The sequence below is a fragment of the Lutra lutra genome, chromosome 4 (assembly GCF_902655055.1).
Source record: "Lutra lutra chromosome 4, mLutLut1.2, whole genome shotgun sequence".
Taxonomy (NCBI): domain Eukaryota; kingdom Metazoa; phylum Chordata; class Mammalia; order Carnivora; family Mustelidae; genus Lutra; species Lutra lutra.
The window spans coordinates 189,138,627-189,165,640 of record NC_062281.1 but is presented as its reverse complement, the minus strand read 5'-3'; the positions used below and the strand labels follow the sequence as shown (position 1 = coordinate 189,165,640).

Below are 27,014 nucleotides of genomic sequence, written 5' to 3'. Positions count from 1 at the left end.
GAGCCGTCCCAGCTCGGAGCGGCCGGGGTTCGGGCGAGTCTGCGGGAAAACCCTTCCCCGGGGCGGGCGGGCGGCGGCGGCGGCGGCGGGGGCGACGAGGAGGGAGAGGAGGGCGGTGCGACACCGCCCCCGGGCGGGCCCCGTGCGTGGCAGCCGGACCGCCGGCCCCGTCGCGAAAGTTCCAGCCTGCGAGCGCCGCCGGGCCGGCCAGACGTCCCCAGACCCGGCCATGCGGCTGCTGCTGCTCCTGGCCCCGCTGGCCTGGCTGCTCCTGGCCGAAGCGAAGGGCGACGCGAAGCCGGAGGGTGAGGGTGAGGGCGCGGGCCTGGCCGGGGCCGGGGGCCGGGAGCCTGGGGGGTGGGGGGGCTGCCGGTCTGCACGGGAGGCCTGGGCTTCCGAGGAGATCCGGGTTCCGGTCCCTTGGCCACTGACTCGCTGGCCGCTTGGACGAATCACTTCCCCTGTTGGGGCTGCGGCTCCCGCGTCGTGTGGCCAGGAGGGGAGGGGCGTGGAGAGGGTCAAGTAATAAGAGCTGTCTCAGTAGTAATGACAGTGGCTACTGTGTATGGGCCAGGCAGCCTTGACGGGTGATCTCCACCTCCCGTGTGCTCTGCTTTTATCCCCCTTTTCCAGCTGGGCAAACTAAGGCTCCAGAGTCCGTTCACTTGCCCAAGATCACACAACGTGGGGGACTTGGAACCAGGATTGACTCTCAGGGGTGTCTGGTTCCGTGGGAGCCTCTAGGCATCCCAGCTATGGGGGTGGGGATGGCATGGGGTCCCCCATGGCAGAGGCATGTGCACTTCTGTCTGGGGCCCCTGTGGTCTGCATTACCCCTGCCGGGTGGGTCTTACTCCCTCCAGGTGGCAGGGCAGGAAAAGGCTCAGACAGGTGCACTGACCGCCTAGGGTTGTACCGTCTTGGAATGGTTGGTTCCGGATCTGCTGGGCTCCGCATGTCATGTTCCTTCTCCAACCCCAAAGCAGATTGGATTTCAGAGTGTGCCCCACTGTTCTGAGTGGGTGCCCCTGTCCACCCCACCCCTCCCCCAGTCACCTCCAGGGTTGCCTGCTGAACCTCTGAGAGGAGCCGGAGGGGGCAGGATCGTGTTGTGTTAGACCCTCACCAGGGACGGGGTGGGAACTGCCATTTCTGAGTACGTTCTTTGTGCCAGGTTGTGCCCAAGGCCACGCATCTCCCAGTGGTAAAGCCCATGGTGACCAATTTCCATGAAGCTTGGTGTTCTAGCCTGCAAACTGGGGGGAGTGGTACCCGAGTCCTAGTGCTCTAGCCAGGATTGTATGGGATGAGGCCTGCTGGTGAGGGTTCAGCTCTATGCCTGGCCTATACAGGCCTTTTTTTTTTCTTGGACCCAGCACTGCCTGCTTTTCTGGATTATCCCAGCAGGATAGTGAATCAGGTAAAAAAAAAAAAAAAAAAAAATCCAGTGAGGCAGGTGCTGAGCACAGTGCTGGGCTGGTGGTGTGTGCAAAAGGCCTGTGGCCTGGGTTTACTCACTGGTCAGGAGACTGGAGCTCTAGAATAGCCTTGGTATCCTGGGCCTCTCTTTGTCTTGCTTCTGCTGACATGTGCTCCGTCCACCCCCAGACCATTCCAAGAGAGAAAACTCCTGCTGCCCCCAGCGAGGCCCCCAGAGTCAGAGGGACCTAATCAGTGACGGGGCTTTAGGTGCCCCCAGCAGCAGGTGATGGGGGGGACAGAGTTCATGGAAGGTAGCCGCCGCTGAGAGTGCAGGATCCTGTGTGTCGTTGAGATGGTCCAGGTAGAGCACCCGGCAGATACTAAGTAGATAGTAGATTGATGGACAAGAAGTAAGGGGTGGCCAGACATGGAGCTAATATCAAGCCACTGTCAAGTTGAGGCCCTTTGCTTCTCCTACTCCATTCAGACCCTTCTGATAAGTAAGGAATCATTATCCCTGTTTTGCGGATAGCAAGACTGAGGCCCCAAAAGGTTAAATACCTGGTCACCGGTTGCTGTAGGTGGTTGGCGGTAGAGTCATTCACTGGGACTCAGACCCGCTGCTTGTGACCCCTGTTGCCTGGAGATGCTGTCTGGAGGAATCTGTTCAACTTTAGCCTGCTGGCTAGGACAGAGTGGGAGGGTAGTTTGTCCTGCAGGCCCACTGACAGGGGTCCGGAGGCAGGGACGCTCCAGCAGCTGCCAGAGAGGCCAGCTCCTCCATCCCCTGGTTGGGCCGGGATGGGGCAGCTGCTGAGGAGTGTGGGCTGATGCCTCTTGGGGAAGAGTGGGGCAGGTTTGGGAATGGTGCTCCTGGCGGCTTGTCCACCCCGTACCCAAACACACATGGATTTGGCACATGGAGAGGAAGATGGAGTTTTCACTTTAGGGAGCTCCCAATTTTAGGGGAGGACTCAGAGCTCCTCTCCTCAGTAGATGCCCAATCTTATGGGGGAGATACAATCCTCCTCTTCCAGAATGCCCTGCGCTTGGGAAAGAGGACATTGACCTATGCGGGGTGTGGGGGGGGGGTGTCCCCAGTCCACTGTGGGGGACAGAAAAAGGCTGTCAGCAAAGCAACATCCAAACAGGCAAATTTTCATAGAGTTGGGAGCAGGAGAGTCCAGATGCCCCCTGGTCCTTTCTCCTTCTTGTAGAGGCTTCTGGCTGATTACTGTTCCCTGCCTGCCCTGAGGGCCTGGGTTTGGCCATGGAGAGGGAAGGACCAGCTGGAGCCTGGTGGCTGCAATTCTGAGACTCCCGGAGGTCAATAGGGCATGGGTGGGGGTTGTGGGTCATACTGTTCCATGCAGGGAATGGAAAAATCCCAGGAGTCAGGCAGGCCCAGCTGTGTGTGTGTGTGTGTGTTTGTGTTGTCGGGGGAGTGTCTGAGGAGACCTCAGGGGACTGACATGAGTGGGGCGCCCGACCCAGGAGAATCACACTTGGCTCCTGGGCACTGGGAATCCCCATCTCCTGACATTCTGCCACACCTGCTTTATGGCTTCTGTATGGGGGAGGAGCTTCATTCATTCCCATGCCCCAGAGAGCAGACCCGGCTTCCCGATGGTGCCTGGAGAGCCTTCCTCTGCCTTGCGTGGGCTGGCCCCTCTTGGGGAGGAGGGGGCATCAGCTGTAGCAAAGCAACCCAGGCCTGGGTTCTCAGCCTCATCTTTGGACCCCAGAGAGGTGTCTTCCTAAACCCCACCCCCGCAGGGCCCTGGGCACAGCCTCTCCCCATCATTCTTGCCCTCTGGAAGGAAGACAGCTTTTCTGGGTCTGGGACCCCGAGGGCAGCAGCTGGCCTCCTTTCCGGGGAGGGTCCCTATGACAAGAACCTGTGTGGCCCCCATGGGCAGGTCCTGCGCCACGCACTTCACAGACATTAGCTCTTTCAGTCCTCAGGCAGGTCTCTGGAGGACGGTACTGGGGTTGCTAGGACCCCGTTTTACAGATGAGGAGACAGGCTCAGAGAGGCTAAGTTACTCACCCAGCAATCTGTCGGCGACTCTGCCCTGCTCCCTCCTGCTCACCTCTGCTGATCCTGGAGCCACAGCTTGTCTGTCCAGGGAAGCAGGCCTGGAGCCCTGGGCGTCAGGCCTCACACAGACCCGGGCTTGAGCCCCAGGCCGAATCAGCCAGAATGCAGGGGGGCTGGGCCTGGTGCTTGGAACTGGACCCTCCTCAGTGTCGCCCCGTGGTGTGCCCTGTGCTCTGGGTGGATGCCCGCCGCAGGACGGGAGCTGAGTGTCCGGCCACGCTAGGGAGGCCTGAGCGAGGGCGGCTGGACATGCTGGATTCGGTCTGCAGCATTCCAGAATGTCGGCCAGGAAAACGGTGAGGCCGAGAACACGGGCCTTTGGAATTCCAGCTCATTCGCCTCTCACTTCAAGCCTCTGTAACCTCTGAAGGGGTATTTAGTCTCTCTGTGCCTCAGTTTCCTCACAGGCACAAGGGGGAATAGAAGTGCCGCCCGCCACATGGGATGTCGATAGTTAAGGTGATAGTGAACGCAGCACACTTCGTGTAGCGCGTGATGTCTCCTAAGGGCTCAGCTGATGGCTATGCTTTCTAGAATCACCTTCCCAACGTGCTCCCTAAGGCCAGACAGTGCACACCAGACATCCAGACTCACACTCAGTCCCAGCCACGGGGAGGGGGCGGGAGGCCAAGGAGATGAAGACGTGAGTCTGGCCCAGCAAAGGGAGAAGGGACAGGTTTGTACTGGTGTCCCACCTGCTGGGCACGCCAACGGCGCACCAGATAAGGGGAGGAAATGATGGAGGGCTTCATGGAGGAAGGACTACGGCCTCTTTTTTTTTCTTTTTTTTTCTTTTCTTTATTTATTTTTTATTTAACAGAGCGAGAGAGATCACAAGCAGGCAGAGAGGCAGGCAGAGAGAGAGGGGGAAGCAGGCTCCCGCTGAGCAGAGAGCCCGATGTGGGGCTCGATCCCAGGACCCTGGGATCATGACCCGAGCCGAAGGCAGAGGCCTTAACCCACTGAGCCACCCAGGCACCCCTCTTTTTTAATAATATTTTTTACCATGCTATGTTAGTCACCGCCCAGTACGTCATTCATTTTGATGCAGTGTTCCATGATTCATTGTTTGCGGATAACACCCAGTGCTCCGTGCGATTCATGCCCTCCTTAATGCCCATCACTGGGCTCACCCATCCCCCACACCAAAACCCTCAGTTTGTTTCCCAGAGTCCACAGTCTCATAGTTCGTCTTCCGCTCTGATTTCACCCCCTTCATTTTTCCCTTCCTGTTCCTAATGTCCTCCATGCTACTCCTTATGTTCCACAAGTAAGTGACACCATATGATAATTGTCTTTCTCTGATTTATTTCACTCAGCATAATCTCCTCCAGTCCCATCCATGTTGATGCAAATGTTGAGTATTCCTCCTTTCTGATGGCTGAGTAATATTCCATTGTGTATATGGACCATATTTTTATCCATTCGTCTGTAGAAGGGCATCTCAGCTCTTCTACAGTTTGGCTATCGTGGCCAATGCTACTATAAACATTGGGGTGCATATGGCCCTTCTTTTCACTACATCTGTATCTTTGGAGTAAATACCCAGTAGTGCAATTGCTGGGTGATAGGGTAGCTTTATTTTTAACTTTTTTGAGGAACATCCACACTGTTTTCCAAAGAAACAGTCAACAAAACAAAGAGACAACCTATGGAATGGAAGAAGATATTTGCAAATGACACTACAAAGGGCTGATATCCAAGATCTATAAAGAATTTCTCAAACTCAACACTCGAAAAACAAATAATCAAGTCAGAAAATGGGCAGAAGACATGAACAGACATTTCTCCAGAGAAGACATGCGAATGGTTAACAGACACATGAAAAAATGTTCAACATCATTAGCCATCAGGGAAATTCAAATCAAAACCACACTGGGGTACCACCTTACACCAGTTAGGATGGCAAAAACGGACAAGACAAGAAATAGCAGATGTTGGAGAGGATGTGGAGAGAGGGGAACCCTCTTACACTGCTGATGGGAGGGCTAAGGCCTCTTTAGGAGGAGGAGTGAGCTGTGCAGGCGGGACAAGGGAATAGAGCAAAGGCTCAGTTCATGAGGCAGCTTTCGTGGGGGGTGGGCGGTGCTGAGAGGTGATGCCAGGGTCCCTTGGAGGAGGGACCTTCCTGGAGTTCTCTTGCTGTGACTCACCCCCAGGCCCAGAGTGAGGACCAGGAGATGGGCTGGATCAGAGGTTTCCAAATGTGGCTGACTCGGAAATCACCCAGGAGATGTAGGATAAATCCGGATTTCTGGGCGCATCTCAGCCCTCTGGTTCTGGGGCCCAGGAGTCGAGTTCACAGCGTCTCTTGTGATTCTGCTGTGCAGGCAGGCTTGGGACCTCTGAACTGGGTGACCTGGTCGCGTCCTCGGCCAGGGAGGAAGGCACTAGATTTGTGAAGGTTCTGGGGGGACGCATGGCAGCATCCAGGAAAACAGAAGAGGCAGACTGAGTTGTTGGGTTGGAGGGGGCTGTCTGGCACGGCCTGGGGCTCTCTCCTCCACCACAGTGAGGGTTTCTACAGACGGAGAGACAGAGAGCTGGTCACTGTCCCGGGCCTGGGCAGTGTGTGCAGGGATTAAGGGGGACTCTGGGTCCAGGCTTCTGTGTCCACATACTGGTGTTACTACTTCCTGGCTCCCTTGGGCAAGCTGCTCACCAGGAGGAGGGGGTTAGGACCAATAAAGGGCTTAGAACCAAGCCGAAGGTGTTCAGTAAAGGTTAGCCATCTGGTACCACGATTTGGTAGAGGGAACTCAGAAAAGGAGCCTCAAGATGTCCACCACATCCCCTCTGCCCTCTCCCTGCAGCCTGACTGCGGGAGCCCCCATCCAGCACCTTACACAGACACACACGCTGGCTTTTTCCATCCATGAAATGTGACACTTTTCCTGTCCCCAGCAGCCCCTGCCAAGGACAGGAGGGCCTCAGAGCTGGCAACTCGCCTCTCCTCACTTAACCATCCAAGCCAGAATTGGGGGAGACTTTCCTCCAGTGGGAGCAGCACCCCGCTTTCCTGGTCCCCGCGGTCAGGTGGGGAGGCCTCCCCTCTCCACACCTGCCTAGTGAATCCACCCCTCCCTCCCCAGATCCTTGGGGCCACTTCCAGTGGATTCCTGCCCAAACTGCCGGGCCGCCCCCTGCTCTGGGGCCAGCAGCCTGCCCGGTTCTGCCAGCTCAGCCAGCTCCGCCCGGCGGGACCCCTTTGTTCTCTGAGCCCGGGCTCCTCTTGCTTTCACAGAGCCTGGGTGCACAGGAAGGCCTTACTGGCCTGTGTTGGCCTGGCCACCTGCTGGGTCTCTTCACCCAGAAAAGCATTATGTCCTGGACCTCAGGGAACCAGTAATGAGTGCTATGAAGGAGGGGTGTGGGGGTCCTACCTCTAAGGGCAGGAAAGGTCAGGAGAAATCTGAGAAGGCTTCATAGAGGTGGTGGCAGGAAAGGGGTGTCACTGTCACTGGCCCTGGGACCTGGAGGAAGATTAGGGAAAGGGTAGAGTGAGAGGGGGACCTGGGGCAGAAGGGGAAGAGCCAGTAAGGTGAGAACCCTGGCTGGTAGAGGGCCGTCTCAGTGGAGGGAATGAGTACGTCACTGGGCCCATCAGGGAGGACCTTGAATGCCAGAGCAAGGTGTTTTCCTCTCCCTGATCAGTCCTTGAAGTAGGTACAGGGGTCTCAGTTATCCGTGGGCGAGCAGATGATCCTCCTTCTGAGGACCTGTTAGTACTAGCCTGACTGTGTCACAGAGCTACACTTCATCTTCTCGCCTCTTGTCCTGTAGTATGGTTGGCTGGTTGGTTGGTTTTTTGAGAGAGCGAGCACAAGCTGGGGAAGAGGCAGAAGGAGAGGGAGAAGCAGGCTCCCTGCTGAGCAGGGAGCCCAGTGCTGGGCTCGATCCCAGGACCCCGAGATCATGACCTAACCCTAATGCAGACACTTAACGGACTGAGCCACCCGGGTGCCCCTCGTCATGTAGGGTTTTTATATCTCACGCCATCACAAGAGAGGGGAGCTCAGTGCAGTCAGGTCATTTGAGAGAGAGGTCACATTGATAGAGTGTTTATTACACTATATTGTTATCGTTCTGTTTTATGTTGCTAATCTCTTACTGTGCCTGACTTACAATTAAACTGTATCCTAGATCGGGACATTCAGGAAAATACACAGTATATATGGGGTCTGGCACTCTCTGTGGTTTCAGGCATCCTCTGGGGGTCTTGGACTGCATCTCTCACGGATAAAGGGGGGACTGCTGTACTGTTAGGTTTTGTTTTCTTTTTAAGTAGTCTCTATGCCCTACACAGGGCTTGAGCTCGTAACCCCAATATCAAGAGTCATGTGCTCTGCTGACCGATCGAGCCAGCCAGATGCTCCTACTGTATTATTATCGTCCCTGTTTTACAAAGGGGAAAATGGGGCCCTGAAAAATTAAGGACTTGTTTAAGGTCACAGGACTGGTAAGGAGCAAAGCTTGGATTCTGACCAGGCAGACCAGCTCTGGAGCCTTTGTTCCTTAGATAACCCAGCTTCAAACTGTGATCTGGAAGGGACTTTCCCAGGGCTCCTCGAGATGCTGTCTGGGGTGTTGTTTCCAGCAGGTTCCATTGCAAAGGTGAAGCCACACTACAGAGCCCAAAAGAGGTCTCTTGTTAAAAAGATACTACAGCTGGTGTGGTCAGAGCTAAGGATTCCGTTCTTTCTTTTCCTCTTTCTTTCTTTCTTTTAAAGATTTTATTTATTTGAGAGAATGAGCAGGGGAGTGGCAGACAGAGGGAGAGGGAGAAGCAGACTCCCCACTGAGCAGGGAGCCTGACACGGGGCTTGATCTTAGGACCCTGGGATCATGACCTGAACCAGAGGCAGATGCTTAATTGACTGAGCCACCCAGGTGCCTCAAAAGCTAGGGATTTTGAATCACTTAACACTCAGGGTCCACTCATAGCTTCTCCAGTGGTGGCCAAGTGAAGTTCAGCAAGAAAGACTGTTGGGTTAGACAAACAGTGTGTGCCCTGGGCACAGGCATGGAGAGCGGTGGCCATGCCTGGGCATCTAGCCAGCGCTGACCAGAGAGGTCCTCCTGGGTGTCCAGCATTCAGGGCGAATCTTTGCCTCCACCCCTCCGCAAGGCCAGAGCCCCCTAAATCCAGGAAGACCCAGCCCCACAGTGCAAGGTGCAGACACCCGTGCTCTGGACGCCTCCTGTCAGGTTGCTCAGTTCCCAGGGGTATGGAACTCAGGAGGAGAATCGGGAGACCTGAGTGCTGACCTTCAACATGTCCTTCCTACTTGGGCCTTGGGCCCTTGTCTATAATGGGTGGACACGAGGACACATCCTACCGGAATTTGCCACATCTGGGGACAAGGATCTACTCCTGCCTATCGCCCCTCCTTCTCCAGTGCTGTTCATCACGCCCTTCTCTGTCCCTAGACAACCTGTTAGTCCTGACGGTGGCCACGAGGGAGACGGAGGGGTTCCGGCGCTTCAAGCGCTCGGGTCAGTTCTTCAACTACAAGATCCAGGTGAGAGGCTCTCCGGGCAGGGCGGAGGGGGCAGGACAGCCAGGGGGTGGTGGGAGAGTCTAGGAGCTGGGCTTTTGCCCTTCCCAAACAGATGGGGGCCACAGGGAAGGCTTCTGGAAGCTCTTAAGATGAGGACGAGTTAGGAAGAGCAGGAGGGGGAGAACATAGTCAAAGTGTGGGAGGTGCCGGAGGTGGGAGAGTGGGGGAAGTGAGACAGGAGTATGTGGCCAAGCTCACGCTAGGAGGGGGTGTGTGTGGCTGGTTTAGAAGGCAGGGCCTTGGAACCAGCATTTCCACCAGCCCCCCCCCCCCAGGTGATTTTGGGATGGCCCATAGTCTGGAGACTGCACCTGTGTAAATGCTGCTCTAAAGAAAGACAGTCTGATGCCCAGTCCCCTTGGTGTCCTCTGTGTGCAGTGTGTGGGGCTTAGCCCTGCAGGAAGATAGATATTTCTCTATTCAGCAGAGTGTGTCAAGTGTTTCCTTCTGTCAGGCACAGTGGTAGGCACTGGGGATCAGATGGTGGGCAAGGCAGACCATGGTACTGCCTATACAGCTTGCAATCTAGTGGCATTAAGCCAGAAAGAAAATGGATTAGTTCACATGAATGAGGTTGAAGCAGAGGGTTGATTCAGGTATAGTTGGATCTAGGGGTTCAAGCTGCATGGTAAGGGCTTCGTCTTTCCATCTCTAGGTCCTGTTGGTCTTCATTAGTAGACATGTTTTCTCTGCAGGGTGGCAAGGTGACCACCAGCCACAGACCCACATGCCCCGCTTCTCAACCTGAGCAGAACTAGACAGATTTTCCTTAGTTTGAACAGAACAGTCCCAGGGAAGACTCTGAGGCCATGCTTAGGTCAGGTGCTGAAAACCATGGTCCTGGGAAAGATGGAACACTCTGATTGGTCAGATGTGGTCACATGACTCCCCCCAAGGCCAGTCAGCCTCACATACATTGTAGAATGCTTTCCCTATGGGTGAAGGAGGAGGTCCTGGGCAGACACAGGCAAAGATGGTCACTGTCCCGGTGGGGGTGGAATTTTGGCTGGCAAAATAGTTCTTCGCCAAAAGCCCATGTTAAGGGGCCTTTCTCTACAGGCGTTGGGCCTGGGGGAGGACTGGACTGGGGAGAAGGGGTCGTCGGCTGGCGGAGGGCTGAAGGTTCGGCTGCTGAAGAAAGCCCTGGAGAAGCATGCAGACAAGGAGAACCTGGTCATTCTCTTCACAGACAGGTAGATGGCGGGGGGCCTCCTGGGCAGGGCCCCTCAGCAGAGAGATGGAATATTCTAGAATGAGGCCCTTGCAGGATAAGGGAGAGGGGGGGATCACTCTAGCTAAGGTTGCCTATAGTTTTATGGGATCCCTGAGCCCAGAAAAGACCATTTCCATTGGTGGTGAGAAGATGGGCAAGGGGATCTGCCCAGGGGAGGCAGAAACCCTGCAGGCCAGGCCAGAGATAATAGGGCAGATCCATATCCCAGGGGTGACGTGGGAGGAGGTACCCTCATGAGCCCCTGCTCACCTCTGTCCTGCTCCTGCCTCCCCTGGCTCTGGCCACAGCTACGATGTGGTGTTTGCCTCGGGGCCTCGAGAGCTCCTGAAGAAGTTCCGGCAGGCCAGGAGTCAGGTGGTCTTTTCAGCCGAGGAGCTCATCTACCCGGACCGCAGGCTGGAGGCCAAGTACCCAGCCGTGTCCGACGGCAAGAGGTTCCTGGGCTCTGGAGGTGAGGAGCCTGGGTGCAGAGAGCGTGACAGGGCTGGGCAGGCTCCGGAGGGGTCCCTCCGCTGCCGTCAGGGTAGCCCCCCTGCCATCGGCCTCATCTCGTGGACAGCCACCCTTCTGCACAGGGCAAAACCGCAGTCACCCCCTAAATATTCTCCTGTGGCTCCTCCCCCGCCCCTCAGTCTGGGGACCCGTCATGCCCCTCCCAACTCTGAAAGACCTGTCGGCTGCACCCTCCTGTCCACCCCCACTGTCCCTGCCTCACTTGGCTCCTGGCCATTTGCAGTGGTCTCCCTGCTCCGCCAGCCTCTCCCCTCACCCCTTCCGGGCCATTCTCCAACCAGCAGCACATATCCACACACGTCAATGGCTTCTTGCTGCATGGGGAATAAAATCTGTATTTTAGCCTCAGAAGAGGGTCCCCCCCTGGCAGCCATGTTTCCCCATTGGCTGGGAGAGTTAGCACCATCTAGACGGCCTGGTCCTGGCCAGGGCTGGCGGTGTACTCCCTCTACCTGTCTGTCCCCTTCTCCCCCTTCTCTTCTATCCTTACCAATCTGCACTGTGGCCAAGATGCTGTGTGGGCTTTTTCCTCTAAGCCGCCATGCGCTGTGTGACCTTGGCCCAGCCTCTGCCCTTCTCTGGGCCAAGTTTCCCAGATAACTAGAAAAGCGGCTCCTAGTCTCTGCCCCACCAGCTCTGCTCTCCAGGGACTCCTGGTCTGATCCATTCATTCTCCACCTACCTGTGTGGTGCCCAGCACCTGAGCTGGTGCAGGTTAGTGGGCACCCGTGATCTTTCTCCGTGAGCTCAGTGGGAACTTGTCACCAAGTGGCATTGGTTAGCAGGGTGCTTTCAGCCTGGAGATACTACCTCCACTCAATCCAGGAGGGCTCCTAAGAGAAGGGGAAGGAGGGGGAGGTGAATGAAAATGGATGCTGGGAAGAGGCTCCTGACTTGGAGGCCGGAAGCTAAGTGTCTGTCTCTGCATGTCCCCCACCAACCCGCAGGCTTCATCGGTTATGCCCCCAACCTCAGCAAACTGGTGGCCGAGTGGGAAGGCCAGGACAGTGACAGCGACCAGCTCTTTTACACCAAGATCTTCTTGGACCCAGAGAAGAGGGTAAGGGCCGGTGTGCGGGGCCAGGCTCCTGGGGTTTGAATGCCAGCGTAGGCAGTTACTAGCTGTGTGACCTTAGGCAAGTCATCCAACCTCTCTGTGCTATATTTTTTAAATCTGTAAAATGTAGTGATGGTGGTACTTTCCCATAAGGATGTTGTGTGAATTAAATTAATGTATTTATATTACTTAGCAAATGACAGTAAAGCAAAAAATAAGCAATTTGTTGTCATCCTGGTGGTTGTACTCAGATTAGCTATTTTCCTTAGATGCCTTCAGACTCAGAAAGTCCCTGGTTGTCTGCGAGTAGAGCCACTGGACCAGTAGATCCTAGGGTGGCCAGCTGCACCAGTGTGACAGGGCAGAGTGGGTGTTGGGGAGAGCAAGTGGCAGAAGTAGGAGGCAGGCTCCCCACACTGGGCATGATGGGGCCCTATCCCCCACCAGGGCCTGTCCCTGTTGCAGCCTGGTCTCCTCTTTCCTGCAGGAACGGATCAACATCACCCTGGACCACCGCTGCCGTATCTTCCAGAACCTGGATGGAGCCCTGGGTGAGCAGCCTCCATAGGGAGGGGGATCCTGAGAGGGATGTTAGGAAGGAGGTAAAGATTCCAGGCAGGGCCTGAGCCCAACAAGGAGGATGGGCTGGTTCTTCTGTGGCCATTGTGCTGAGAGGTCACCTGCCCTGTCCTGAGGTCCCCAGAGGCCACCTGGATGCCCTGGGGCAGAGCTGTGGATCTCTAGGGGTGGAGAAAAGAGGACCAAGAAGTCAGTGTGAGAGCCTGCGGGACACCTGGGCAGGGGACAGCCACTCAGCCTGGGAGCAGCTGGGCAATGCACACCGTGGGTACCTGCCCCCTGTCCTGGGGCCCTGGTTCTTACAGGTGAGCGGGCTCCCCTCTTTCCCTGCCCTTCCCCCTCCCAGGCGAAGGCTTTCTGGGCACGCACAGGGACCAAGCTGACAGGAGGTGATAGGTGACTTAGGAAGCAGAGAGGCTGCCTGGTCCTTAAAACCAGAAACCCCCCGGGGCTGGCCCCAAATCTGTGGCTGGTGACAACAGTCCTTTGCCTGTCTTCCTGGGTGACCTCGGGCAAGTCTCTCTCTCTCTCTCTCACACACACACACGCACACCCTTAGGCCTCATTTTCCTGTCTTTAGGAAGGAATAGTTAGACCCAATAGCTAATTGGTGATTTTTTTAAAGATTTTATTTATTTATTTGACAGACAGAGATCACAAGCGGGCAGAGAGGCAGGCAGAGAGAGAGAGGAGGAAGCAGGCTCCCCGCTGAGCAGAGAGCCCGATGCGGGGCTCGATCCCAGGACCCTGGGATCATGACCTGAGCTGAAGGCAGAGGCTTTAACCCCACTGAGCCACCCAGGTGCCCCACTAATTGGTGATTTTACAGGGTAAATGGAATCTTGGTTTTTGAGAATCCAGTCAATACTATGACTCCTTTCTCTGGAAGGTGCAGACACAGCCACACCCTTTTGTCTGTGGCTTCTGGGAGTGCAAGGACCTACATTAAGAAGCCGGGTCCAGAACATCTTTTGGGGAAGCCAAGAGCTTGCACGGAGGGTCCCCCTCACGTGATCACCCACACAGAGGGCCTCCCTCCCTGGTATCTTCCAGGCCTCTGATGACGGGCCCCTCTGCATTTATAACTATCAGACAGGCAGCTTCCTCCTGCTGTCTAACGGGGTCAGAGCAAAGGGGTTAGGACCCTGCCGGAGGAATCCTCTCCGCCAGGACAGGATCTGTCCCCCACCCTGCCCAGGGCTTCCTTTTGGGCTGGTGTATTCTCAGTGCTGCTCTGCACACCCCCAGGCCCTGTCCTGGGGCCTTTTCTCTGAGCTGGAGCTGGAGCTGGGATGTCTCAGGTTCTTTGCTTTGTCCCCTCCCCTACCTCCGGCTCCAAGAAGTCATCACAGTAAATTCTGGGGGTTGCTATGGACTCCATGTGCCCGGCAGGGTGCTAAGTGCTTGCCCAGCATGGACTCCTCCCACTCTTAACCCCATTTCACAGACAAGGAAACTCGAGGCTCAAAGAGGTGGTGTTGGTGGCCTGGAACATGCCCTGGGCGGGAGCCAGCATTTGAGCTTATCCCCTGGGCCTGACGCTGGATGTGTCTGTGCTTTCTGACCCCTAGATGAGGTCGTGCTCAAGTTCGAGATGGGCCATGTGAGAGCGAGAAACCTTGCCTACGACACCCTCCCAGTCCTGATTCACGGCAATGGGCCCACCAAGGTAGGGGGAGGCCGCAGCCCGTGGGTAGAGAGCAAGAGAGGGGCCAGAGGCTCGAGTCTGTTTTCACCATGATCCCATGGCTTCTCCTTGGGGTCAGGGCCACCTCCCCCCCCACCCCGGGGCCCTGTTGCCACATCACTACTTCTGTCCTCACGTCTGAATTCAGCGTGGTGCCTTGTCTCCTTGCTGTGGTGGTCAGTGATGTTTATCCCTGCTCAACCACAAGACACAGAAGAGGTCACTGTCCCCATCAGGGCCTCAGCTGGGCCACCTGAGTCATCCGTACCCCGTCCTCCCAGGGCAGACTTGTTTCTTCAGGCAATAAACATTTACATAGTGTCTGCACCAGAACATAAGGCAGAATCAGTCATGAGCGGGACAGACTGGTTCCTGTGCTCTTGGGGCTCAGAAGGGGCTGGGGTGAGAGCCAGACCTCATGGGCCCTGGGGAGCCAGCCCTGGCTCACAACAAATTGCTTCAAGTGTGGTCCTTGGCCCCCTCCCCTGCCCCCAGTGTGTCAGAGTCACGTGGCCAGGAGAGAATGGGGCGAGTGTGAAAGCAGATTTCCTGACCCCACCCCAGAGCTGCTCAGGGGGACTCTCTGGCGTGGGGGGCGGCCAGCGATCTGCATTTTACACGCTCCTGGCAGATCCAGAGATGAGGCGTGGCAGCATGCCAAGCCCCACTCTGTCCTCGGAGCAGCTTTGGTGATCTCCAGGGAGACGGAACATTCTCTCCAAAACCTGCCCCAAATAAAGTCACATTCCTGCCCCCTTAGAGGGCTGGGGTGCAGGTACCCCAGGGGCTGAGGGACATGTGACTCAGTAGGTACAGATGGGTGGGCCGGGCCCCGGACCCCATGTCTCAGACCCCACGTTTCCCCACAGCTGCAGCTGAACTACCTGGGCAACTACATCCCGCGCTTCTGGACCTTCGAGACAGGCTGCGCCGTGTGTGATGAGGGCCTGCGAAGCCTCAGGGGGATTGGGGTACGGCTGCCAGGCGTAAGGGGCTCAGTCTCCTTGGATGGGGAGGATGAGTGATTCTGGAAGAGGCTGTTGTCTTTGGTGGGAGGTGAAAGGGTCACCTTCCCGTCTGGGGTTCCATCTTCCTCTTCCCCCAGGCACCTCCTCCTGGAAACCTTCTCAGATTACTTATGGCTCCAGCTCATACCCCACCCCCAGCCATGCCAAAGTTCTGGTTCCTTCGCCCGATTCCTCTCCTACAGAGCCCCCTCTCATCTTAAGGACCTCACTCCTCATTTATAGCTCACTTCAAACCCATGCCAGCCAGGCCCTCTGACAGCAGGCCATCAGCTGGTCCTGGGTCCAAGTCGAGGCAAACTCTGCCCGGCTGGGACTTTCTCCTTCTGCTCCCTTCTGCTTCCCCGCTGGGCTCTGCTTCTGCCTGCCTGCACGTGGCTGCTTGGAGCTGCCTGGCCCACGTCCCCTTTCCTGCTAAGTCTGCACACCTCTGCCTCGGGCCCTGGGTCCCTTGGGCCACCGTAGGGGCTCAGCCGTGGCCCGGTGGCTGGACATTGCCAGCCCTTCACACTACGCACCCCCCCCCCCCCAATGCAGGATGAAGCTCTGCCCACGGTCCTGGTCGGCGTGTTCATCGAACAGCCCACGCCCTTCCTATCCCTGTTCTTCCAGCGGCTTCTCCGCCTCCACTACCCCCGGAAACAGATGCGGCTTTTCATCCACAACCACGTGAGTAGCAGGTGGCTGGCGTACAGGCCTACCTCACGGGGTGGCCTTGGACATCTCTGGGACTAGCTGCAGCAGCAGCAGCTGGGCCAGATGGAGGCGGCCCGGCTGGGTACAGGTGTGACCTTGGGTACAGTCCTCAACCTTTCTGTGTTCAGTTTTCTCATCTCTCAAATCGGGATAGAAGTGTGCTGACCACGTGGATTTGCTGCAGGGGTTCCACAGGTGGGCATGTGGGACGCAGAGGCCGTTGCCACGGGGGAGGCACACACTAGCTGTCAATGTTGGCCTGGTTTCTTTCCCTGCCTCATTCAGGTCCTCCTGATATGATTCAGTGACAGATGGGTTCTTCTGCCCTGTGTACCTTCTAGGGAATCGGAGAGAGCTCTGAGGCCTGCTGCTTTGTGGGGAGCAGGCCCGGGCTCAGTATTCCCAGCTCCCTCCCTCTCCTCTTCTTCTTAGCTGGATCAGGTCCCAGCTCTGCTTTTGCTTTTCCCAGTCTCCATAACTGGGACACCAGATACACTCTACGGTCCTCCCTGTTGTCAAGGCTCCTCGTCTTAAATGTCCTCTCACTGCCCCACCTAGTGTCAGCGCTTTCTGAGACCTCTCAGCTCTGACAGTCTGCACCCCATGCCCAGGGCCCTGTGGCCCCATGCTCGGGTCTGCCTGGGCCACAGACGGTCATTCAGCTGTGCCCCATGGAAAGAGGAGGAGGGTGTGGACCCGGCCCGTGGGAGGCTCCCAGCTGCCCTGGAGACATGAAACAGCACAGCCATGAATTCCGACTTTGTGACTTGGTGTGGAAGAAGACAGTCATCACAGGCCGTCTCTGGGCCCTTCTGTGTGCCCTGACTTGTCGACTCCTGACAGTGACCCTGCGAGGGGGGCACAATCGCCCTTCCATTTCACAAGGGAGGAAATGAGCGCTGAGACAGGAGAGGTGCCTGGCCCAAGGTCACACAGCTGACTGTAGCAGAGCTGGGCTGCACTCTAAATCCTGGGTTTGGTTCTAAACGTCCTGTTCTTTCTGCTTTCCCAGGCAAGGGGCCCCTGGTGTGGACTGTTGTTTTTCCAAGGTGGTCCAAGGATCACCTGGAGTGTTTTGCAATGAAGCAGATCCCTGGGCTGTACTCCAGACCAGAAAAAATGACTCTGGATATGGGGCCTGTGGATCAGGGGTGCTGTCCTAGTGACAGAGGCCCTTAAGAGGCCAGTGGGCCTGGCCTGGTCAGGGGAGGATGGTCAAGGATGGCTGGGGAAGGGCACTCCAGGCAGAAGGCCTGGCATGGGCAAAGGTCTGGTGGTAGGAAAGCCAATGGCCAGCAAGAGTGTGCCGGGAACGAAGAGGAGTGGCCTGTAGTCGCAGAGGATGCTGTGGTCCTGGGGGGGCGGGGTGGAACCTGTGTCCCCATCCTCTCCCTCCCATCCCCCACCCCAGGAACCACACCACAAGGTTCAAGTGGAGCAGTTCCTGGCAGAGCATGGCGGCGAGTACCCGTCCGTGAAACTGGTGGGCCCTGAGGTTCGGATGGCCAACGCTGACGCCAGGAACATGGGCGCGTGAGTTGGGGACCAGAGCATCACAGTTGTCTCTGCTGACGGTAGTGGGGGTGGGAGGGTGGGGGGCATGGTGTGAGGAGCATCAGGGCCAGGAGACAGGCGTTCAGAAGCCTGTGTGTGCTCTCTGGCAAGTTCCTGCCCCTCTCTGGGCCTCAGTGTCCTTGTCTGTCAAATGGGGAAATGGTCTCTGCCCTGACCACCTGGGGGCTCCTGGGTGGGGCCGAGCAGTATCCTTTGGGTGCAGGAAGGAAATCTGAAAAAAGAGGAAGAACCAAAGGGCCAGAAGTAGATAAATAAGCTGACAGAGACCATCTCTGGTTTTTCCCCAATCATTCGAACGAACAAACAAGTCATCTGTTGACCGTGGCTGGTGAGCTTTCCCGGAAAGGACTAGGTAGTAAATCCGCATGCTTCGGCCCTGTGGCTGTAGCCTGCTGGGCGTGACTGCGCACCAACAGAGTTTTCTTTATGGACCCTGAAATTTGAATTTCATATGGTTTTTACATCACTTTTAGAAATTTTTTCCCCCAACCATTTAAAACTGCAAAACTCCTTAGCTCAGGAGCTGTGCCATACCAGGCAGGCGCTGGATTTGGACCGTGGACTCCAGTCTGCTGAGCCCTGGGGCCAGATAAATGAAAAGAACATACATTCATAAGGCTTTCGGGTCAGGTCACCAAGCCGCATTTCGGAAGGGCAGGACCAGTGTACCCCCTAGCCCTGGGTAGTGTAGGAAGCTGGGGGCCATGCTCTCTCCAGTACAAGCGTTTTTAGGGCACCTGATACCAGTTGCTGAGTGAGCTCTGGATGCTGAGCAAGCTCTCGCCTTGAGAGCCTGGCTGCCCGGGGTCTGGGTCCGAGCCTGCACCGGGGCTTGCCCTACCCCTTTAAATACCGGTGGCTGGTTCCCTGCGGTCATGGACAGGGACAGGCCTGGAGAGCCCCGCTGCGGGGCTCTCTGGGACCCTGGCGCCCGAGCCTCAAACTCGCTGACCCCAGGTCCCCAACTCGCAGGGACCTGTGCCGGCAGGACCGGAGCTGCACCTATTACTTCAGTGTGGACGCCGACGTGGCTCTGACTGAGCCGAAAATCTTGCGCCTGCTGATCGAGCAGAACAAGTGAGCAAGGGAGGCTGCGGGTGGGCCTTGGCAGTCGGCACCAGGCCCTCCAAGATCCCCGATCCTGCTCCCGCTCCGGGCCCACCCCGCCGTCCTGCCTTCTCCGCCTTCACCTCAGCCTCGCCTCCTACCCTGGGCCTGTCCCAGCCTGGCACCCTCGTCTTGCTCCAGAATGTTCCCTCCTCCGTGCTACAAACCACACCGCCCCTCCCTCCCTCTGCCCCTGACTGTCCTGTTGGAGGGGGTGGGGGCCCCAGCTGGGCCAACCCCCACCCACCCACCCCCCACCCTCCCACCCCTGCTCTTGGCCCTGCCCCAGGGGGTGCTTGCAGGTTGAAAGGCCCTCGCCCTGTCCTTCCCCACATCCAGTTATATCTGCCCTGGACTCCCAGTGGGACGGGGGAACCCCACTGAGGTGCTCTCTTTCTCAGGAACGTCATCGCCCCCTTGATGACCCGCCATGGGAGGCTGTGGTCAAACTTCTGGGGTGCGCTGAGTGCGGACGGCTACTACGCCCGCTCCGAGGACTATGTGGACATTGTGCAGGGCCGGCGTGTGTGAGTACCTGTGGGATGAGAACCCCCCCATCCGTCGTCCACGACCCACCCACCGTAGTCCTGTCCTTGTTGCCCTCAAATTCCTGCTGGACCCAAAGCAAGGAAGACTGCAGTCAGACACACGGAAGGACTTCCTGACAATTATCCTGGGCCCGTGTGCCCAAATCAGCATTGCTGTGCCCTCCAGCCTGTGACTTCCCCCTTGCCCTGGGGCCCTGGCCCCCAGCCTGTGACCAGCCTGCGGCCAGCTTCCATCTTCTTCTCTCACCCTTAGTGGCGTCTGGAACGTGCCATACATCTCAAACATCTACCTGATCAAGGGCAGTGCCCTGCGGGCTGAGCTGCAGCAGACAGACCTGTTCCACCACAGGAAGCTGGACCCCGACATGGCCTTCTGTGCCAATATCCGTCAGCAGGTCGGCCTGGGCTGGGCACTCAGAGGAGGCCCTGTTGATGGAGAAGGTGGTCTGTGTCTGCTACCTTATGCCCTGGAGTTTCTGAGATGCCAGGGCCTGGTGGGGGGCACTTGGAGCAGCAGGCATGAGGGCTGGTCCTTGGGGTCCATGGGGATCACTTCAGTGGACCCAGTTTCCGCACCCCTCTGTTTTATGTACATTTTCAACAGAGCCAAAAAACCCCTAAACTTCCACCTAAATATACCCAAGTAGTGTGCCTGAGAGACACCCTTTCCCCCCCCCCGTGCCCCACCCAGGATGTTTTTGTGGTTATTTTTTAAAAAAGTGACAGCATAGTGATGTTTTTTCCCCATGCCCAAAACACATCAGGAGCAGACGCCATCCTTTGCTTTCATACATTCATCCTTTCATTGCCATTCAGTCCTCCAGGAAGCCCTCCTTGATTGTATCCCGTGTCAGGCCTGGGCTGGGTGCTGGGGAGATGAGATGAGGTGACCCACACTTGGTTCCCTCATCTCCAACTTAACAGGCAGAGGAGGCTGCCACTGAGCCTCTCCTGGGCCGTGCATGGGACTGTGGGGTGGGGGTGTCTCTTCCATCCGGCCTGTTCTCCCCAGGATGTGTTCATGTTCCTGACCAACCGGCACACCTTTGGCCACCTGCTCTCCCTGGACAACTACCAGACCAGCCACCTTCACAACGACCTCTGGGAGGTGTTCAGCAACCCCGAGGTGAGGCCCTAGCTGGACGGGCAGGGGAGGGAGAAGAAGGGACCCCTGTGAGCCTGCTGGGGGGATGGCTCCTGCTTAGCCTGAGAAAGGCTGTGGACCCCGTGGGGCACCAGCTTTCCTCCACCCCAGGGACTGGTTAGGACGTGGGAGGGCTCTTGAGCGGCAGCGCCACCTAGTGGAGGAGGAAGGATCAGGAGTCAGGCCTCCGTTGACGGTGGACAGTCCCTTGAGCCTCTCTGTCTTTGGGGCCTCGGTTCTCTTAGCTCTAAAATGGGTATACTACCCCAGCCTCACTCACTTCTGAGGGTGTTGTGAAGATCAGAGGAGGAGAAAGTGCTGACAACATTCCTAGGCGTTGCGAGCTTGTGGCTGACGTGGGTACACGCACAGACACGCACACCTGCACATGCATGTAGGTACACGTGCAGACACCAGCTCCTGCGGGCACACATTCACCCACATTGCAGGGGGCCTGGGGGGAGGAACCGCCTCTTGCAGCGTCCCCTGGAGTTGGGCAAGGGGTGAGCCCCAGCTGGCCCAGGCCAGGCCTGAGGATCCCAGCTGCCCCTGCTCCCCACCCCCCCCAGGACTGGAAAGAGAAGTACATCCACGAGAACTACACCAAGGCCCTGGCGGGGAAGCTGGTAGAGACGGTAAGGACTGGGCACCTCTGGGAACAAAGGTCCTGGATCTCCACCCTGCACCTGCTGAGAGGGAGGAAGGGCAGAGGGAGGAAACTAGCTGCCCCAGGCACCTTTCTGGGCCCCAGCAATGTTTGGGCTATGGAGTGGGTCATAGGATGGCCCTTCCTTCTGTTGGCCCTTCCTAGCTGGAGTCTGCAGGGGCCTTGGGAACCTTGAGTTTCTCCTCTGGCCCAGGTGAGAAAGAGAAAAAACATCCCCAAATGTGGTCTCAGCTAGGGACCAGGGGCCAGTAGCGAGAAACTGTGCACGTTCCTTTCCTGGCCCTGCACCAGGAGCTCTGTGACCCCGGCTGAGAAGGGCGAGCACTGAGCTCTGCTTCCTTCCCCCCTTAGCAGCTGGCAGACAGGGCGTGAGGAAGGGCCTGGGCTGCATGAGGGTCCTTGCTTATGGGGGCAGGGGAAGGTGCAGCGGGGCCCCTCTAGACCCCTATCACTGAGTCCCTGCCCTCCCCAGCCTTGCCCAGACGTCTACTGGTTCCCCATCTTCACGGAGGTGGCCTGTGACGAGCTGGTGGAGGAGATGGAGCACTACGGCCAGTGGTCTCTGGGAGATAACAAGGTGGGTGCGGTGCCTGGGCTGGGGGGGCCGGGGGGCTGCCCCTCCGCCAACACCTGCCCTCTGGGCTCTTGCCCTGGCGAGCCAGCCACCCTCTCTGGCTCTTCAGACGGGTGGTTCTGGCACTTAAGAGTAGGGGAACGTTGAGAAATGGGGTGGAGTGTGGGTGCCCATGCTGCCATGACCACAAGCCGTGGTGACCTGGAGCCGTCTTAATCTGGAATTGCTAGATTTCCAGTTTCTGGTTCGTTATTAGAATGACGTAGCTTCCTTCCCCAGCTTGGGTGAATCATGGGAGAGGACTGAGCAAGAGTGGGATGAGGAAGAATTAGGAACATGAGTGCCACGTTCGCCAGACAGCAGAAGCAAGTGGCATGTCAGGCCGAGAGGCTGTGCGTTCCCCAGAGGAGGAATCCGGTACCTGTACTCATCTTGGAAAGTTCAGGGAACATTTTTTATTTAAGGGAGGGGAAGGGATGGCAGAAGGAGAGGGAGAGAGAGACCCTTAAGTAGGCTCCACTCCATGCTTGGCATGGAGCCTGATGCAGGGTTCGATCCCGTGACCCTGAGATCATGACCTGAACCGAAATCAAGTTGGACACTCAACTGACTGAGCCACCCAGGAGCCCCAAGTTCAGGGAGCACTTTTATTTATTTTTAAGATTTTATTTATTTATTTGACCAAGCGAGAGAGCACGCACCAGCAGGGGGAGTAGCAGGCAGAGGGAGAAGCAAGCTCTGCTGAGCAGGGAGCCTGACCGAGGACCCTGGGATCATGACCTGAGCTGAAGGCAGATGCTTAAGGGACTGAGCCACCCAGGTGTCCCTAGGGAGCACTTTTAAAGGCACGTGACCCTCTGGGCCTGTACGGCTCTGACTAACCTTTGACCTGGCAGCTGGACCACCCTGTGGTTCCGGTTCTCAGCCTAAGCCACATGCTTTAGTGGCTGAGCTAAACTCTGAAAGCCAGTAACTGGGATAGTCCAGGCTTTCTGGGGTCTGGCTGGCCCTCGTGCTCCAGGGACCAGGTCAGCGCTGGGACTCCAGTGCCCGAGCTAACCCGGGCCCTCTGCACTGGTTTCCTCTGTGGTGTCACAAATCCCTACAGAGCCTCGTGGCTTCAGACAACACCCAGGAATCCTCCACGGGTTTCTGTGGTTAGGAGTCCCCGGTGGTTTAGCCGGGTCCTCCGCCCAGGGTCTCGCGAGGCTGCCGTCGAGATGTCAGCCAGGACTGGGGTCTCCTCTGAGGCTCGAGGTCCTACCCCTAGCTCCTGGGGCAGAATTCATGGCCCTGCTTCCTCCAGCTGGCAGGACAGTCTCTGTCTTCAAATTCTCCTTTTAAACATCCTCCCTCGTTGATTAACCCGCAGTCAGCAGACTAGTGACCTCCGTTCTCTCTGCGGAGCCCCCTCCCTTGGCCCTGTACCCTGACCTTTTCCCATCGCGCTCACAGGCCGGGGTGGGGGTCAGAGAGCCCGCACACCAGGCGGCCACCTCTGGTCTCCACTAACCAGGCTCCCCTCGGTCGTTTCCAGGATAACCGCATCCAGGGCGGCTACGAGAACGTGCCGACCATCGACATCCACATGAACCAGATCAACTTTGAGCGGGAATGGCACAAGTTCCTGGTGGAGTACATCGCCCCCATGACGGAGAAGCTCTACCCCGGCTACTACACCAGGGTGGGCGCCCCGGGGAGGTGGCCGGGATGGGGGCAGGGCTGGACTGGCTTGGGGGGAGGAGAGAGAGCAGCCCCAGCTTTCGGGAGAGGCCTGAGCGTTTGGTCGCCAGGTGGGAGTGCTGTCTCCTCCCATGGTTGGGGTCAGGGGGCCTCTGGAAGGATCCAGGGTAGGGCCAGCCCACCTTGCCTCTGACCTCACCCCTAGGACTCCCTCCTCCGTGTCCTTAAATTCCTCTGTGACGCCTCTGCTGGCAAGCCAGGGCACCCATTCCTCTCCCAGCTTCCCACCGAGAATCTGTTGACCACCCCTGTGGCTTTTGCCTTCCTTTCCTCCCTCTCTCACGGTCTTGTGCACACGCTTTCCTCCAGACACCTGCTCCCACTGCCTGGGCCCTGCCCTCAAGGAATTGGCAGCCTGCCTAGTTGCCACGAAGGCTTGCAAGAATTTGATTCACTCCTTCTGCCCTGCTTCCTTCCCCTCTCCTTCTCCTTCTCCCTCTCCCTTCTCCCTTGCCTTCCCTTCCCTTCCTTCTGTCCTTTCCTCCCTCAGCACATTTTTACCGAGAACCTTCCCTGGGCCAGGCTCTGGGGAGCACTGTGTGAAACAGACCTGCCCGCTGGGAGCCAGTGTCCCCTGAGACCGGATGAGGGGTCCCTTCTGTGCAGCCCGGCCTCTCCTGCTCTCGGTCAGCCCCTCTCCAGCCGGTTCCCTTTCCCTCGACACAGGCGCAGTTCGACCTGGCCTTTGTCGTGCGCTACAAGCCGGACGAGCAGCCCTCGCTCATGCCGCACCACGACGCCTCCACCTTCACCATCAACATCGCCCTGAACCGGGTCGGCGTGGATTACGAGGTGGGCAGCTTACAGGGTGGTGGAGGAGGGCTCGGTGGCAGGGGCCAGGCGACCCGGGGCCGGAGAACTGGAGAGAAAGAGAAGGCCTCCATGCTGTAGGGAAGGAGCGGAGCAGGGGCACAGGAGTCGGAGGTCAGCCTGCGCGGACCTGGGGCCCTGCAGCTCCGTGGCCTCAGGCATGTGTCTTAGGCTCTCAGTTTCCCCACATCTTAGATGGGGAAATGTGGGGCTTCCTCCGTAGAAATGCTGTGAGAATTCCATGAGCTCATCCAGGGGAGAGCTTCCATGGACACCCAGTAAGCACTCAAGGCCTGAGAGCCGTCGGTGATGCAGAGTGTAGAATTTCCATCCTTGGGAGTAAGAAGGCTCCTTGGGGAGGGATGGGGTCAGCCCGGGTGTGGGGCTCAGGCCTGTGGCTGGAGGAGAGCTGGGGAAACCAGGAGGATGGGGGATGGAGAGGGGACAGTTCTGGGGGCCTCAAGGCCCCACAGGAGGCCTCTGGGTGTGATCAGCTGGGGGCCATTCATTCATTCCTTCACTCATGCCTTAAGCTGCTGTGTCAGAGTGTTTCAGGGACTCAGTCCTGGGCTGAGGACACCCATACAAACACCTCTCATTTTCTTGAGAGTTTACCATGTAAACAGGGGTTCTCCTGGGGGACAGTTTTGTCCCCCAGCCCCTCAGCCCCCGGGGACATTGGCAATATCTGAAGACATTCTTGGTTGTCACAATTGTGGCGGTGGTGCTGACAGCAAGTAGAGGCTGGGGCGCCCAGGACAGCCCCCATTAAGGGAGAATGCCCTCGCCCCTGGTGGGCGCGCTTCAGAATGTTTACGTTGGTAAAGCTTATGTCACATGTTTTTTTGGCCCGATTTAAAAAAAAATTTTTTTCTGGCCCCAAACGTCCACAGTGCGGCGGTTGAGAATGCCGTTCCTAAGCTTTAACTCGTCTCACTGAACTCTCATGACCCGTGAGGTTAACACCCATTTCCCAGAAAGGGAAACTGCGACTTGGGTGAGGCAGAAAGTTGGTTAAGCAAGCACGTATCTGGCATTAGGCCAGGGCTACCTGACTTCTAGGCAGGGGCTCTGGCTCCCTCTGTCTTGGCTGAGTGTCTTCCTCAGGCAGCTGTGGCCGTGACTCCACAAGGTGTCCCAGGCGGCTGTGCAGGGGGGCCGCAGGGAGAATCCAGCGTGGGGGTGTGGGAAGGGCCCAGCCTCCTCTGACGCTTCCCATCTTCTAGGGTGGGGGTTGTCGCTTCCTGCGTTACAACTGCTCCATCCGAGCCCCACGGAAGGGCTGGACCCTCATGCACCCCGGGCGACTCACGCACTACCACGAGGGGCTCCCCACCACCAGGGGCACCCGCTACATCGCCGTGTCCTTCGTGGATCCCTAATCGGCCAGGCCAGGCCGCCTCGGACCTCTTCCTCTTTGCCAACAACCACTGCCCAGCAGCACTCTGGGGCCTCGGGGTCCCGGCCTCCAGGCTCTTGACCTCCATTGCTCTTGGAGCCACCGTTGGACAGACTCGGCCACGAGCCAGAGGCAGAGCCCACCTCCTCGGCTGGGGCGTTCCTGGGGCTCTGGACCAGCCCAGGGAGACACTGTTCGTGTTCATTGCTTTGTAGCAACTTGTCCTTTTCCCTCCTGGCTTCCTGAAAAAACCCAGTCCTCTTCCTTGGCTTCTTCTGTGGCCTGGACTTGAGCAGAGCAAGGACTTAGCCAGCTGCCCAGAGAGGCTCTAGGGGCGAGAAGACAGCCCTAGGACGTCTGCTCCAAGCTTCCGGGCAGACACAGAGACTCAGATCAGATTCAAGACCCTTCCCTGCCCCCTCGGACTGCTGAAGCCCCTTCCTCATCCGCTCCTATCCTGGGAGCAGAGCCTCGTTCCCTGGAGACGATGACTCAGAAAATCTCCTGGGAGACGGGAAAGGTGTCGATGCCACAGATTCGTCCTTGACGTAGGGGTGGTGGGGGGGAGTGAGATGCCCACACACAGCAGCACGTCACCCTGTCCTGGACGCCTCCGGAGGGAGGGATGGACGGTCAGAAACAGGAGAGTTTCTATTAAAGGTCATTCACACCACGGAGTGGGAGATGCTTGTGTGGGTGAGTGTGGGCGTCTTAGGGCGAGTGTCTGTAGGGAGAATATCTAAGAGCCCCCTGGCTGGCCAGAAAGGCCGTGTCAGCAGACTTGGTGGCTTGTGTTTCCCAAATACGGTGGTTTGTGATCCCTGAATCGTCTGTGTGTTCCAGAAAGCCTTGCCTGTGAGCTGGGCATGGGCTGCTGGGGCTTCCTTCTTCCTCTCTCAAGATCTGCAAGTGTTCCCTCCTCCCTGAAGCCTTTTCTGACCACCCTTCCCGCCAAACAGGAATCTCGGAGAACACAGAGCTCCTGGTAGCCCCCAGCATTCCTGGGACAGACTCTGCCTATAGCGCTGATAACATTTCTGGGTGTTCATTAATCATGAGGGCCAACATCTCCCTTCTCCATCAGGTGGGAAGGAGAGGGAGAAGCAGGCTCCCTGCCAAGCAGAAAGCCCAACACGGGGCTCGATCCCGGGACCCTGGGATCATGACCTGAGCCGAAGGCAGATGCTTAACCCACTGAGCCACCCAGGCGCCCTGTCATTTTGTTTTTATAGATGAGGAACTGTAGGCTTGGGGAAGCCTAGCAGGATCACAGAAGTAAGTGGTAAAGGAGAGGGGTTTGACTGTGATGTCGCTGGACGCCTGGTCCCTTCCCCACGAGGTGCCCTGCAGTCAGCAGTGGGGCCAGAAATCCGAATTGCAACACGGTCCATGGTGACCCAGTGTGGCAAGTGTCTCAGTGGCCGGAAGAACCGCAGAGAGCAGCGGAAGCTTCTGGGTCTTCTGAGACGCTGTGCTTCTCAGCCGAGGGCGATTTCCTTCACTGGGGGATATTTGGCAATGTCTGAAGTCATTTTTGGTTGTGACACCCGGGAAAGGGGGGCAGCTGTCACC

The 27,014-nt window shown here is 57.5% G+C and overlaps 1 protein-coding gene across 2 annotated transcripts; it reads left to right on the top strand.

The window, feature by feature from the left end:
- Positions 1 to 98: 98 nt before the first annotated feature.
- On the top strand, positions 99 to 26,115 carry PLOD1 (procollagen-lysine,2-oxoglutarate 5-dioxygenase 1). 2 transcript variants are annotated; one of them, XM_047726512.1, is made up of 19 exons: positions 99 to 311; positions 8,954 to 9,045; positions 10,144 to 10,277; positions 10,606 to 10,769; positions 11,779 to 11,891; positions 12,376 to 12,439; positions 14,039 to 14,136; positions 15,024 to 15,125; positions 15,717 to 15,848; positions 17,287 to 17,408; positions 18,423 to 18,527; positions 18,959 to 19,084; positions 19,359 to 19,500; positions 20,118 to 20,231; positions 20,819 to 20,884; positions 21,389 to 21,493; positions 23,028 to 23,174; positions 23,900 to 24,025; positions 25,270 to 26,115. In XM_047726512.1, the coding sequence occupies exons 1-19, from the start codon at positions 230 to 232 to the stop codon at positions 25,423 to 25,425; spliced, it is 2,190 nt and encodes a 729-aa protein (XP_047582468.1). In that variant the 5' UTR covers positions 99 to 229; the 3' UTR covers positions 25,426 to 26,115. The 2 variants fall into 2 exon arrangements, with proteins under 2 accessions (XP_047582468.1, XP_047582469.1); XM_047726513.1 differs by having other exon boundaries at positions 100 to 305.
- Positions 26,116 to 27,014: the final 899 nt, after the last annotated feature.